This window comes from Culicoides brevitarsis, chromosome 3 (genome assembly GCF_036172545.1).
Source record: "Culicoides brevitarsis isolate CSIRO-B50_1 chromosome 3, AGI_CSIRO_Cbre_v1, whole genome shotgun sequence".
Classification (NCBI taxonomy): Eukaryota; Metazoa; Arthropoda; class Insecta; order Diptera; family Ceratopogonidae; genus Culicoides; species Culicoides brevitarsis.
Genome location: NC_087087.1, coordinates 5416761 through 5432807, shown reverse-complemented (window position 1 = coordinate 5432807; position 16047 = coordinate 5416761). Strand labels below are relative to the sequence as shown.

General features: G+C 22.0%; 1 protein-coding gene across 1 annotated transcript in view; it reads right to left on the bottom strand.

Moving 5' to 3' along the window:
• Nucleotides 1-16047, bottom strand: part of LOC134833755 (titin) — a 49757-nt gene that overhangs the window by 12960 nt on the left and 20750 nt on the right. Inside the window, exon 2 of the mRNA XM_063848189.1 lies at nt 6977-7060. Coding sequence (XP_063704259.1) covers nt 6977-7052 — 76 coding nt within the window. The 5' untranslated portion in view covers nt 7053-7060. The remainder of the gene's footprint in view (nt 1-6976; nt 7061-16047) is intronic.

Genomic DNA, 16047 nt, shown 5'->3' with positions numbered 1-16047 from the left:
AATAAATCAGAAGTCAATTGATAAAAGGTAGTTTGTGGGTTCTACTGTCTGTTCTGTGGCTAATAAATAAATAAATAAGGCAAATGAAATCAATGGTAATGATGGTAATCTATGGATGTCGGTCGAGTTATGAGAAGGTCAGAATGCTAACGGTAAAGTACGAAACGTGTTTCCGGTCAATTTTGTGATGTTTTAATCAATTTGATGCGAAATTATAGGATTTTTGGTAAGTTTTGAGAATTTAATTAATTTTTAAATTTTAGAATTTTAAAGTTCTTCAAAATTTAAGGATCAGGTAAGAATTATTTTATTTTATAAAAAATTTAGGGTAAGAAAAAAATTATAAATTTTAATCAATTAAAATTAATTTTTTTTTTCAAAATTTTTAATTTTTTTTTTCAACTTTTTATTTGTTTTAACAATATTTTTTTTAATAAAAATTTTCTTTTTCTTTGAATTCTTTGAATAAAAATTCCTGAGAATTAATTTTAAATTTAATTTTTTTTTTATTTATTCAAAAAAAAAAAAGAAGTATTTTAATTTTTTCAAAGTTCTTGAAAATTAAAAAATCAGGTAAAAATTTATTTTATTTTTTAATTATATTTTATTTTATAAAAATTTAGCTAACGTAAAAAAAATTAAAAATTTTTATGAATTATTTTTTTTTTTAATATTTTAATATAATTTTTTTTATTTTAAGACGATACAAGAAGAAATGAAAATACTTAATTTTTTTAAAATTCTTTTATTTTTTTATAAAAATTTTTAAAAAAATTTACCTTTTTTTAAAAAATGACAAAAAAAAAGGATTTTAAAATAAAAAAAAAGTTTATCAAAACAAAAATATGAAGAAAAATAATCCAAAAAAAAATACAAATTTTTTTCTGATTTTTTTTTAAATTTTTCTTCATTTAAAAAAATTGTTTAATTTTTTTTTTATGATTTTATTAAAAATGTTTAAATTTTTTATATTATCAAAAAAATCAAAATAATGTTTATAATAAAATTATTTTAATTTTTTTTTTCATTTTATTTTAGATTTTTGACAACATCAAGGGACTATCAGAAGTTGGTTGAGATCTGAGAAAAAAATTTAACAAAATTATATGCTTCAAAATCTTAATTATGTCAAATCAAATACTTTTTAATCCAAACCAAGCACAAAAACTTAACAAAAAATTTTTATTTCAGAAAAATCTCAGATTTCAGGTTCAACAGGTTGAAGTAAAGAGCTCAAAAATATCAGAAAAATTGAAGTAAGTATTGAACGCATTCTAATTTGGACCTCCTCATTCATCAAAAAATGCCCAAAGGATACTAATGGAGAACCTTCAATTATTCTCCCAACAGAAATTGTGTTCCTCAATAGTTTGTAAGGGATTCTGCTAATAAAACATTTCACACATCAAAGGAAAATTCCATCTACCACACATGCACAAAACAATTCTCGAAATTTTCCATCAATTCATATTTTGCAATCAAAACCAAACCACACACAGACACACATTTCATCAGAAATTACGACAAGAACGCAGCAGCAAGCCTTCTTCCCATATTGAACATTGTAAAACAGGCAACACACAAAAACTAATCACATTCACGACTCCATCATAAATCTTTTTAACACCAATCGTCAATACATCGCGTTCTAACTATTTAGCACAGTCGCCGTCAAGTTCATTGATGAAAGCGGATATTGAATTCATGCTGGTCTCTAAATTGAAATACATGACCTCAGAACGCTCGCGCCCAGCCCTACATTTTTTTCTTCTTCATATTTTTCAATTTATTTGTTTAATCTTCCTCTTTTTTTTCTCCCTCTAAATTTTTGCATTATTTTAACACATCATCATCATCCGACATAAAGGTTCGACGAAGAAAAAAAAAGCAATTTCAATCAATAATTTTTTGTTCTTTCATAACTTCTTCCTCATTATTTGATTACTTGTTATTATTACTTCTTATTTGTTTCTAACGAGTTATTATTAACTTTACGAGGAAACATCTTCTTCTCGTGATCTTCAGTGATTCAGAATTATAATTTTTTTCTTATAATTTTTTTTTGCTTTATCAAAGAGGAGACGATGGACATGAACACATTGCTCATATTACATCATACTTTAAGAATTTTAGTGTTACAAAAATAAAATAATGATGATGATGATGTGAATCCTTCCTTACCTTGTGAAAACTGCGCGCGATATAATCGATAACTTAAAAAAAACCGGTATTAGTCATCTTCAGGTCGTGCGTCGTCTTATACGGTTATCGATAACTCAATAATAAAAATAATTGTGTTCATAAGATTTTTTTTTTGTTATTTTGCCGTGAAAAAGGTCAAGGACTCTGCGAAGCTTTGTTTTTGCGACACTCGATAATTCGCGTCAAAGTCGTGTTTCTTTCTTTCGCAAATTTATTCAATAGAATTATCTCGGGATGATGTTCTCGAGCTATTTTTAAGTTATTTACACATGTATGTGACGTCGTATGTCGTGCTGTTGGTCAATCGTGTAAGAACAAAAAAAAAGTTGATGACCGCAGATTCCGATATTATTATTCATTTCTTTGTAATTTTTTTTTGATAGCGAGATAAATAAGCAGGTACGGGAATTACTCACGAGCATACGTAATATGAAATTTTTTTGATTGCTTTTTGAACAGGACTGTGAGGCAATATTGTGCAGATATTCATTACAGCGGAATGTAATTTGAGAAGCGGTAAAGTTAATAAATATGATTTTTTTTTATCTGTAACAGGAAGCTTGCTTTGATCGAGAATACATTTTTTAATGGTTATTGAGTTTTTTGACCTGATTGATTTATGTTTGAAGCATATTTTTGGTTAATGATGGTTTTGATGAGTTTTTTAAACTCATTTTGAATTTTTTTTGCATTCAATTTGATAACTTGATTGATAAAAATTGCAATTTTTTTAATATTGAAATATTAAAATTTGACCTAAAAAATTTTTTTGAAACGAAAAAATTAATTTTCAAAACGTAAAATTATTTAAAATTAAATAAAAATAAAAACTAACAAAGTCAGCTCCTGAATAAATAGTTGAAACTATAAGTTAGGGCTTGAAAATGTATCAAGAGCTGAAAAATCGTTCAAATAGAATTTTAGGTCAAACTAATAAATTTTTCTCGTCTTTAGTTCTTTAAAAAGCTCAAATAAGTTTCAATAAGAACTTTTTAAAGCTCAAGACGAGCAAATTAATTCAGAAAATAGATCAGACTAAAATCCACTCATCATCGTCTCTTACCTACTTCCCGTTCTACATTCTCCTCTGCATAATCTGTAGGTTAATTGCTCACTTCTTTACTTCGCCACTCGACATTTCAATTGTGCTCAATGATGATCTTAATCTCTCCTTATATGACGAACATGACAACCACTTTTGCGACATTACAACATCATAATTGCTCTCATCGATTTACAAACTTTTATTTATCGAAAACTACTTTTATTTCACTGCCAATAGCAAACGAGAGAGATTCCAATTGCGCGATAGCATAATTTCTTACACAACATTGTAACAAAAATTTACTTAGTTTCTTGTTGTTGTAATTCCTATTTGCTACTTACGATACATAATTATGTATGCAACATTTTTTTTATTGCTTCTCTTCATTTCATTATGAAATGATATGAAAAGTATGTGAATTGTTGGTAATTATATGGATTTTTTTTTCGTATTTCTTTATATTGCAAAAACCCACACTCCGTGCTGCTATGTTGGCAAGAGCAAGTTCAAGTTCAATTTCATGTTACGGTGTTTTAATCGGTCTCTCGTTCGCTATTTCGTACGTTGTCGCTTCTTTTGCATGCCGAGTGTAATGAAATGTAATGCAGTAGTTTATTTATAAATTATTGAGATTAACTATTTTTCGCAGAAATGAGGGATTTGAGCGTATTTTAATTTGGTTTTTGTGGGTCAAAAGTTGAAAATTTAATTTTTTATTAAAAGTTTTGAATAAAATAATTTTTAAAAAATTAATTATTTTTTTTTAAATTTTAATTTTTATGTTAAAAATATTTTTTAATTAATTTAAAAAAAATAATTAATTTTTTTTTAAATTTTATTTTTTATTTTAAAATAATATTTTTTAATTAATTTTCAATAAGTTTATTTTCTGAATTTTTTATAAATTAAAATAATTTTTAATTTTTTTCTCATTTTTTTTAAATAATTTATTTTTGTAAAATTAAATATTTTATTTATTAAAATTTTAATAAATTTTTTCGAAAAAAAAAATAAATTTAATTACTTAAAAATACTCTTCGTTTTTATTTTTTTTTTTAAATTTTAAATTATATTTCTTTAATAAAAGAAAATAAAATTTTAAAAAAAAATTATGAAAAATAAAAAAAAATATAGTTTAAAATTCCAGAAAATTTTCTAAATATATTTTTTTTTCGTGAAAATTTTGTAAATAAAATTTTAATACATAAAAAAATTAAATTTTTAATTAAAAAAAATTTAATTAAAATAATTTTAATTTAAATTCTTATTTTAATTAAATATTTTTTAATATTTTAATAATTAAATATTATTTAAAAAAATATTTTAATTAATTTTTAATTTTTTGACTAAAAGACGTCAAATCGCTAAAAAATCATATTTTCATGAAAAATTTCTGCAATGCGGTAAAAAAGGAGTGTACATATGTTTATTTAATGTGAAACAACATAACATTACAAAAACAACAACAACAACATGTGTACAGAAAAAACTTATAATTTCTATTATTACGTGACCAAACTGATATTTTCCTCTGGAGAATAATGCGACGACGTGTTATTCCAAAGCCATCTACCACCAACATACTCGAGATGTTAAGATGAGTAGGCTTTTTCGTTACAATAACACTCCTGACCGACCTTTCACTCAACTTGACCGCGATCGTCTTCAACATACACTCGAAACAGGCAAAAAAAAAATAGTTAAATAACGCAAAAAACGACATGTTCGCAGCAATAAAACGAAAGAAATGGCAATGTGGGTCACATTTTACTTGCGCGTACTCATTTAATTCTAAACCAGTATTTTGAGGCGATAGCAGGTAAGTGAACAACATACCTTCGGGGCACACATGTGATGACGACGAACGATGATGAGTACTCTTTAATAGTGTTTATTTATTTTTTTTTTTGCTTAGAATCTACTGAACGACGTTTCATGAATAAAAAATAAGGAAGATCTTGTGTGAATAAATAATTTGAATGATAATGATTACGATTGAAAAGAAATTGTGTACACGCGAAAAAAATACACAAGAACTAAAGAAAGAAGTGAAATGAAGGAATTCCATTTATTTCATCGAATATTGGCGGCACGGCGTGTTTCGATGAACAGCGAAGAAGTGTGAGAGACAGTTCTTTGTAATTTAAATAGGTTTGTGCCTGTGGACACATTTTAATTTATTTTTTTTTTTGTCGACCAAAAGTGTTATTGTTATCGTTTAAACGAGTGAGGCAATACTTGAAGTTATTTGGCTAAAGGCTTGTTTACAGTTTTTTTTTCTCTTCTGCAAATTAGAGGTTTGAATTGTAGTGAATTTAACTGCATTTTTTTTTATTTTTTTTAAGATTAGATTTTTTCTTTTAAATCTAAAAATTAACTGGAAATAATTCTAAAGAAAATTAAATAATTTTTTTTTAATTATTTAAAAATTAAGTAACAATTATTTAAAAATATTTTTTTTAATTGAAAAATAAAATAAAAAAAAATCTAAAAAAATTTAATATAATTTTATATTCATTTAAATATTAATTAATAATTATTTACAAATATTTTTTTTAATTTTTTTTTTAATTTTTCAAAAATTCATTATGAAACATCAAAGAAATAATTTTAAATTAAAATTTTTAATTAGAAAAACAATTTTTAAAATAGAAAATTTTCTAAAATTTTTCAATAGATTTAAATTTATTTAAAAAATTAATTTATGCGAAAATAATTTTTTATTTTAAATTAATTTAATTTTTTTAAAATTAATTTCAAAATAATTTTTATTTATTTATTTTTTTTTTGTTAATTTAATTTTTTCTACCTTTTTTAAACTAAATTTAAATTAAAAAAAAATAAACTTTTGTGTCGAGAATTTTTTTTTGTTATTTCTCGTTGTTTTTTTTAAATTCACATTTTAAAAAAAATTATTTTAGATTTTGATGAAATTAATTGTTTACATTTATTTATTTACTTTTTTTTTGTTAAATAAAATTTAATAATTTTATTTTATGAAATAAATTTTTTTAATTAAAAAAAATAAATTAATTTTAAATAAAAAATTATTTTCGCATTTTTTTAAATAAATTTAAATCTTTTTAAAAATAACAAAAATTTTCTATTTAAAAAATTTTTCAGCTCTTGTTCAAAATCAGAGCCCTAAATTATATTTTTAGCTATATTTTCAGGAACTGACAATGTTAGTTTTTATTATTAGGCAATTTCAAACAATTTTGTGTTAAACCTTTTAATTTTTTATCTTTTAAAATAAATTTTAGCCCAACTTTTGTTCAAAAATCCGTTCCTTATAAAATAAAAAAAATCTCAATAATTTTTTTCTGAATGAAAATTTAACCATTTAACACCTCAAAAAATTCATTCACGTTTAGAAAAAACTTTTGCTCTACATAATTCACGCTCCATCTTTCTTTCTTCGCCTTTTTTGTTCACGCACTTGTTCTAATTTCTCGCTCGTCTATTTTTTTCTCCTTTGGACAAAAGACTCTTTATTATTATGTTCAACACACCATCATCGCCGATATTGACTTAAACTATTTTTTTTCTTTTACATTCTATGACATGATGAATAATTTATTAGATAATGTAACTTCTTAACATAAACAAACAAACATCATCATCGACAAAGTGACCACCATTTACGCATCTTCTTCAGTTCAGAGAAAGAAATTTAAAAAAAAATGGGCACGACTGGCGCCTCTTCACAAACTTGACATAATTTCTTACCTGCATTCGCTGTTATTGTGAAAAGAATTATCAGAAGTGCTCCCAATTCGAGCCTAAAGCTCGAATGTCGAATCATGGCTCTTTCTGCAAAGAAATCAAAGAAAAAGAAAAATTAGTTGGAATTATTTTTAATTGTCGATTTAAATAAATTAGTTTAGCTACTGGTTTAATTTTTTTTTTATTTTTATTGAAACAACTAATCAACGACGTGTCTATTAAAGCTAATTTAACGCAGATTGCCGCGCGCTACTTTATTAAATGACGATGATTATTATTTCTATTTATTTGGAGTAACTGTTAATTTTTTCATCTGCCGTGTGTGTGTGGCTTAGAGGAAGAAAAAATAAGTAAATAACTAAAAAGTAACGATTTGCTTAATTTTATGACCCAAACAAATTATTTTATTTTTTTATTTATTATTAATTGCATGTCGCTTCGCTCGCGTTGTTTGTAATCCGACACTATTTCACGTTTTTATGTTTCGTTTCTTTCTTTCAAACGCCTCTTCATTAAAATGAAATTAGTGAACATTTATGGGCTTTTAAGTAGAGCGGCGGAAGAACTTTTCATATGATTGTGAAAAAGTATTTTTTTTTGACGGATGGGTTTTTAAAGTGATTCTTGACAGATTTAAAAATATTTTTTAAAGTTAATTTTTATTTAAAAAAAAAAAATATAATTAGAAAGAAAATTAATTTAAAAAATTAAATTAAATTAAAAATATAATTTTTAAAATATTTTTTTTATTTAAATTGTAAAAAATGTTTGGAATTATTTTTTTATATTTTTGCATTAATTTTAATGATTATTTTTTTTAATAAATTAATTATTTTTTTTAACATGGATTTATTATTTATTTTATTTAATTAAAAATTAAGTTACATTTTAAAATTTTTTTTTTATTTAAAAAATTATGAATTAAATTAAATCAAAAATTTTAATTAAAATTATTTAAATTCAAATTAAAAAAATATTTATTAATTATTTAAAAATTAATTAATAATAATTTTCAATTAAATTTTAATTATTTATTAAACTTTAATTTTTTTCTAAATTTATTAATTTAATTTTTATAAAAAAGAATTTATAAAAAAAAGAATTTCTTGTTTTAAAAAATCTTAATAAAACGTAATAAAAAAATTATTTTATTTTATTTTATTTAAAATTAAAAATTTATTTATTCATAAAATTATTTTTATTTATTAAAATTATATTTATTTATTTATAGTTTTATTTATTTTTTTATTTTACTTAAATTTTTTTATTTTAAATTTTAATTTATTTTAATTAAAAAATAATTAAATTTTTTATTTAAAAATTCTTTTTAAAAAAATAAAAAAAATTAGTTTTTTTTATTTTTTTCAAATTTCTTCATAACAAATTACATCAAATTTCGGATAATTTTTTATCTCAATAAGCTCAATTCAAAAATTAATCATTTCTCATTATATTTTATGCTCAGCTCATATTATCGACAAAAACCCGTTAAAACAGCGTTGACATTGACACCTCGATAAATATTTCTTCATTAACTTACAACTTAAATATTTGTTTAAAAAAAATCTCTTTTTTTTACAATTTTATTGTCTCTTGTCGTTCCATTCATTCATTTATTTGTTGCTTTTTTGTGTTTAAGCGAGATAATGTATTGAGCAATAAAACGATCATCAACTGTTTAAATATATATAAATAATAATATTTTAATGAAGACTCTCGGTTAAAAACGTAGGTAGACAATTTTTCGAGATTTCTTTAAAAAAAAAATATTTTCTTCTTCATAACATTCTTAAATATCTCAATTATTTATGCATTTTATGAATATTTTTTAATGAAACGCGAGATAAGATAAAAAATAAAAGAAGAGAAAGAATTTTTTTTCACGGAACATGAGATTTAATTGCTTAATTAATCCCACTTGGTTGACTTTTTTTGCTGATTCTTAAAAAAGAAGGAAAAAAAAATTCAATGCTAAAAATAATTTTTTATGATTTTTTTTGAGAAGGAATTTTAGCGCACTCAAGTCAGATTAAATCACTTGTCTCTTCATCGAGCCAAAAAAAAATCGACAGGCGACGACGTTGAAAGTTCTCTAATGAAGATGAAGTGGTCTCGGAGTGACTTTGCACTTTTTTTCCTCCGCTCTACATTAAAATTTGCTTTCTCTCTCTATCCACTTTGCTCTTACTTGCTTACATCGGAATGGAAAAAAACCTCGCCAAACGATAAAAAAAATTTACCGTAATTATATTTTTGGCAATGATCAAAAAAAAATTCTATAAATGGATGCCGATGTTTTTTTTTATTTATTTTGTTTATTTGATTCGTTTTCTTTGCCCTTGTTATGATTTTAGAAGTAGAAGAAATGCTTAAGCAGCAACGATGATGAATGAGTTTTTTTCTTGCCAAATATTTTGAAAGTCTGGCCTACATTTTATTCATGAGCTTTTTTTTACATGCTTCGAACATGATTCTTGATTAATTGCAGCATGATTATTGAAAAAAATATGATATGATAGGAGGATTGATTGATATTTTTTGAGGGTTCTTATTCTGATTTGAGAAGGATTTTAAAAGATTTTTTTTATTAATTCAAAAGTATTCTTTTAAATAAAAAATTAAAAAAAATATTTAATTAAAAAAATAAATAAATAAATTAATAAACTTAAAAATTTAATTAATTTAATAAATAAAATTAAATTAAAATAATAAAAATAAATTAAAAATAAATTCTTAAATTAAAAATTATTTAAAATTAATTTTTTAAAAAATATTATTAATTTTAATTGAAATTATAAATTAAATTTATAAAATTTAAAAAATTGCAAAAATAAAAAAAAATATTATTTTAAATTTATTATTAATTATTTTAAATAAATTAAATTATTGAAATAAAAAAAAATAATTATTTTTTATTCAATTTTTAATAAAAAAATTAAAATAAAATAAAATAAAATAATTTTTTTATCATTTTTTTTTCTTTTAATTTGTAAATTGAAAAAAAAATGCTAAAAAAAATAAAAATTAAATTAAGAATTTTTAAATTTGATTTTTTTTTTATAAAAATTGAGAAAAAAAATTAATTTTTATTTTATTTTAAAAATTCGAAAAAAATTATTAATCATTTTAAATATATAAATTAAAATTAAATTTATTCTTTTTAATTAAAATTTTAATAATTTTTTTTAAAATAAAAAATATCAGTAAAAATTCAAATAAATAAAATTTAAATAAATTATTTAACTAAAAATAATATTAAATATTTTTTTAATGAAAATTTAATAAAATTAATCTAAAAATGAATATATTTTTTTTAATTTAAAAAAATATTTTTTTAGTTAAAAATTGAACCAAAAAAAATTCTTAATTTATATCTAAAAAAATAAATTTTGTCATCTTATGCTTAAAAATTTGTTGTTTTGTTCAAATTTCTGCCCATATCATATCCTGTAATAAAAACTCAAAATTATCTTTCGCCTCTTAAATAACTGGCATTGCAAAAATATTTCATTTTATGTCTCTTCCATTCATAAAAAGCAGAAATTTGATAGACAAAGTGAGTTGTCATCATCATCATTTCTAATAACGATGCGTCGACTACTAACGATAGCTCTAAATTAAATCTGCATAATAATAATAAAATTTTGTGTGCGGATATTCAAATTTAAAACGTAATTAAGCTCCTTTTTCTGCTAAAAATCCTATTTGTATCGCTTTTCATGTCTTTTTCAAAACTGAGACAAATAAAAAATTAAAAATTTTCCGCATCGAATTCGCTCAAACGGATTGACGAAAAAAAAAATTACCGATCATTTCCATTTAATTCCATTTAAATCATCGTTCGAAGAGACAAAAAATTGTCAGCCAGACAAAATGTCCCGTCACATCAAAGTTATGTCGTTGTCGACTCATAAAATTTTCATTTATTAAAAAAAAAAAAACGAGAAAAAAATATTCAAACGAGAAATGGACGTCCTCGTTCCATCCATCGTTCGAGGTGTGAATGAGAGTTGTTTGTAGAGACAGACAACAAGCGACGAGTGTATGCGGGTTGGAATGTCAATATTGCATCTCGCAAAACAAAAAAATGACTGACCGCTGATGAAAAGGCATGCAAAAATTTTTATGGTTAAAATGACAATTTAACTAGTGGTTTGTTGGCGTGCCACGCTCTTCATTTGCTTCATTAATATTTATAAAAAAAAACATAAAAAGTTCGAAGTTTGAAGCATTTAGCGAGAAATTTAGATGAATCAATTTAATAAAAAAAAGGCAAAAAATGACCGATTTTTTGTTTTTTAAGCTAAATTTGTTTTTAATTTCGGAAATTTTATTACGTGAATTTTTTTTTACATTTTTTTATTTAATAAAATGTTACAAAAACAAAAAAAAATACTCAGAGGCACGCACTCGAAATTAATTCTGATTTATTTATTGGATTGACAGTTGTTGGTAATTGTTGCTTTTTTTACTGTTTCAGTACATGGAAAAAAATTTAATAAAAAAATAAAATAAATATAATAAAAAACGGGGTGTTGTTCTACTGATTTTTTATGTGTTCATCTCCTGTTATATGACACGTTACAATTTTTTATTATTTTTTTTTTGTAAAATTTCGAATTATTGAAAGTTTTATTTAATTTTTACTTTTAATTTAAGCGCATTTTTTAAGATATTTTTTTTAAATTTATTTTATTAAAAATTTTCTTTTAATTAAAAAAAATAAATTTAGTTTTTTTTAATTATTTTTTTGTTCAGTATTTTTTAAGTTAAAAATGTTTAAATGCTTTCAGTCAAAAATTTATTTAAAAAAATAAAAAAAAAATTAAATAATTTAAAAAATTTAAATAAATTAAATTATTTCTTAATTTATTTCATAAAAAATATTTTATTTAAATTTTAAAAACTGATTTTCTTTTTTTTTTTACATTTTTTTTTAAAATTTTTTAATAATTTAATTTCAATAATTTTAATTTAAATAAATAAAATTTTAAATAATTTTTTTTAAATAAAAAAATTATGGAAAATTATTTTTTTCTGTTAAATAATGGGTTTTATAAAATAAACTTTTTAGTAAAAAATTTTACTCTAAATATATATTTTTTAACTTTTTTAATGATTTTTATTTTAAATTTTTATTTATTTTCGTTGAATTAAAAATTAAGAAATTTTTTTATTTTAAAAAAAAAATATTTTTTTCAAAAGTTTGTTAAAAATTATATTTTTTTTAAATTTGATTTAAAAAAATATTAATATTACAATTAAATTTTTTTTAATCAAATTTATAATGAATTTATATTTTTAAAAATTATAATTTTTAAAAAAATATTTTTATTTTTAAAATAAATTAAATTATTTCAAAAACATTTAAAATTAAATTAAATTTAAAATATTTTTTTTTTATTTTTTTTTAAATATAAATTAATATTTTTTTTATTTTTTTAATATTTTTATATTTTTTTAAATATTTTAATTCAAAAATTTAATTTTTTTTAAATATTTTTTTTTATTTTCATGTAACAGACAATTGAAGAAAACCCCAAATTTTCCCATAAAATGCACATTTTTTTTGTTCATCATCTCCAACGCAGCAATTAATTTAATTTTGATCACTCACTGTAAATCAATAAATGTCATTTAAACGCTTCGCTAGGATGTCAAGGTTCTTCTCTTCACGTCACGTATCCGAAATTTTAGGTCACTTTCAACTAACCACACATCTCAAACCCAATTTTCATGCCTCATCACACGTCGCGAACGTCACCAATTTAAGAAGAAGAAGAAAAGAAGAAAAAAATCGAAAAAAGTAGGAAGCCTACAAACCTAGAATATGCAAAAAAAAGCACATACGACGCAAAATTTCGCTATTTTGACAAGAAAAATTTCACGTTTCATTGATTATTATTATTTTATTTCACTTGTACGACTTTTATGATAATCGCGCGGAATAACAATGGCAATAATACGGGGAAGTCAATAACGCGGCAAATTATAATGCCCCATCGCTGACACATATTTCGCCGTGTGTGCCATATTTCCGAGGAAGGAATTCAAGAAAAAAAAATGGAAAAGTTTCACTTAAAACAACAATAAATAAATAAATAAGAAGAGAGATGAATGGCTCGAGATGGCGAGATATAGATGAGCTGGTGTTTATTTTTTCGATAGTTTGTTGCTTTTTTTTTGTGCTGAATGAAAGAATTCACCTAACACACATATTTTTCTCCGTATGGACATGCACAGCGGAGCTACTTTAAGTGCATCATCAGCGAGTAATGCCGAGCAAGAATTACGAATGTGGCACAACGACACATTGCGCTGTGCTGTGTGAGTAACGGTTCATTGGTACAAACAAGCATTAGATGACGACGAGATATTTTTTTCGTTCAATCACACAAAAGTGAGTGCAATGCAGTAAGTGCATCATCATCATCGTCATCAGCGACAGATGCATCGAAAGAGAGCTAATAACAAAGTCTAACAAGTCTGTTTGTACTTTTACCTCTGTTTGCTCTCGAAATGTGCTAGAATTTTACAGGAATTTGTGTGTTTTTGTGGTTTGGATGGAGAAAAAATCTCGTAAAGTACACAAAATTTATTTTTTATTTTTTAAGAATATGGCTTGAATGGTTTTTTTGAAGGTATTAAAACATTTTTTTTAAGTTTTTTATTTATTAAAAAAATATTTTTTTAATTTTAAATTCTCAATTTTACAAGAATTCTTAATTTTTTAAAATTTATTTTTTTTTTTTTTAAATTTTATTAATTTTTTTAATTTAATTTTTAATTTTCTTTATTTTTTTAAATTTTTTATTTATTTTAAATTTTTTATTTTTTTTTTGAATTTTTTTATTATTTAATAATTTTAATTTATTTATTTTTTTTTAATTTTTTTATTTTAATTTTTCAATTAATTTTTTTTTAAATTTATTTTACGTTTTTTTTATTAATTTTTCATTTTTTTTTTTTTTTTTTTGTTTATTTTGAATTTATTTTTTTATCAATTAATTATTTATTTTTGCATTGAATTTATTTAAATTAAATTTATTTATTTTAATTAAAATAATTTTTATTTTTTTTAAATTTTATATAATTTTTTTAAATATAAAAATTTTGATAAAATTAATAAATTTAAATTTAATTAAAATTAATCTTGATAATATTCTAAAATTAAATAAGATAAAATTTTAATTAAATAAATTAAAAATTAATTTAATTTTAATCTTTAAAATTAATTATAAAACTAATAATTTTTTATAAATTTTTTCAAAAATTATTTAAAATTTTCAAAAAAGTTTTTAGTGAAAAAAATGTTTCAAAGTAAGTTTTTTCAATTGAATTTTTATTTATTTTTTTTACATTTTTTTTAAACTCTCAATTTTTACATTTACAAAATTTTAATAATTTTTAAAAATTTTAAAATTAATTTTCTTATTAAATAAAAAAAATCAAATTAAAAAAATTTAACTAAATTTATTTAATTAAATTAAATTTATTTATTTAAAAAATTTTAACTTTTTTATTATTCCTTTTAAAATTATTTAAAATTATAAAAAAATATTTTTATTGATCATAATAAATAAATTTAATTTTTTTAAAAAAATTTAATCAATAAATAATTTAATGAAATTATTTTTATTTTTTTTTTTTTAATTTTATTTTAATTTTTTTTATTAAATAAGAAAATTAATTTGAAAATAATTTTAAAAAAATTTAAAATTCAGAAATTTTCAAGTAAAAAATAAATTTTAAAAAAATTTTCCATCAATAACAATTCCATTTTTGTCTGTATGCGACATCATTCCAAATATATATTTTCACTATCAGTCGATCACTTTTTCTGCCGATAACCCAGAATGAGCCAAAGAAGTAGAAACAGAAGAAAATGCTGACAAAGAAGAGACGACGATGAATTAGATGCATTTTTCTATTATTATTACACCATCTCCATCTCACACACACACACACACATGGCTGTAACCGCAAACAGCAAGCACCCATATGTCACAACAAAAGCAGGTATCTTGGCAATAATAGGCAAAAAAGCACACATTCCGTATTTAGGTCTTTTTTTCTCGAACATTTTCTCTTCTACAATTTTTTTTTCTATTTTTATTTTTTTTGCAATGCTAGAAAAGATCACAAAAAGTAGGTTCCCTATATTTTTTTTGCTGCTAAGGCAAAGAAGATTTTTCTTCTCATTTATTCATTTTTAGTCGAACCGAACGCCGTTGTTTTGCGTATAATTATGATGAGGTTGCTCCATTGCCGCGGGCGATTTCTTCTCATTTTTAGAGGCAAAGCCATAATTCTCTTCTGTTGTTTCTTCTTCTTGCCTCGCATCGCACTACTTTGTATCTTGACCCTTTCTTTCTTCTTTTCTTTCTCTCGAAAATTTTTCGCATGAATTTCGTTCTTTATTTGTTTTTTTTTTGCGACGACAAATATTTATTGCATATCGCACGAAAAAAAAAGTGCTGAGAAAATCGTGAGAGATTTTTCTTTTCTAATGAAATAAAATAAATTAATTGACAAAAGTTAAATCAAGTTCTGCGTGCTGTGCTGTGATAAAAAAAAACGAATGCGGAATTAATCAATTCAATTAACTTTAATTATTACACATTTTTTTATTTTTTTTTTCGCACAGATGAGTACAACAGTTTAATTTGTCTGATTAATTACTTTTTGAGTGTGTGTTGTGCTTTTGTCCATCCCGCTTTTTTTTTGTGAAATGGATTGAGGGGTATTGTAAAAGGTCATTGACTGAAGGAGATAATTTTTGATGTTTTAATTAAGGGTTTTAATTTTTGATTTTTTTCGTTTTAATAATTCAGATACTTGTGAATTTTCTTATTTTTCAGTATTCAGCAACTTCGAGCTTTCAAATTTTCTCAAATTTTGATATTCAGCAACTTTTAGCTTTCAATTTTTCTCAAATTTTGATATTCAACAACTTTCAGCTTTCAAATTTTCTCAAATTTCGATATTCAGCAACATTCAGCTTTCAAATTTTCTCAAATTTCGATATTCAGCAACATTCAGCTTTCAAATTTTCTCAAATTTTGATATTCAGC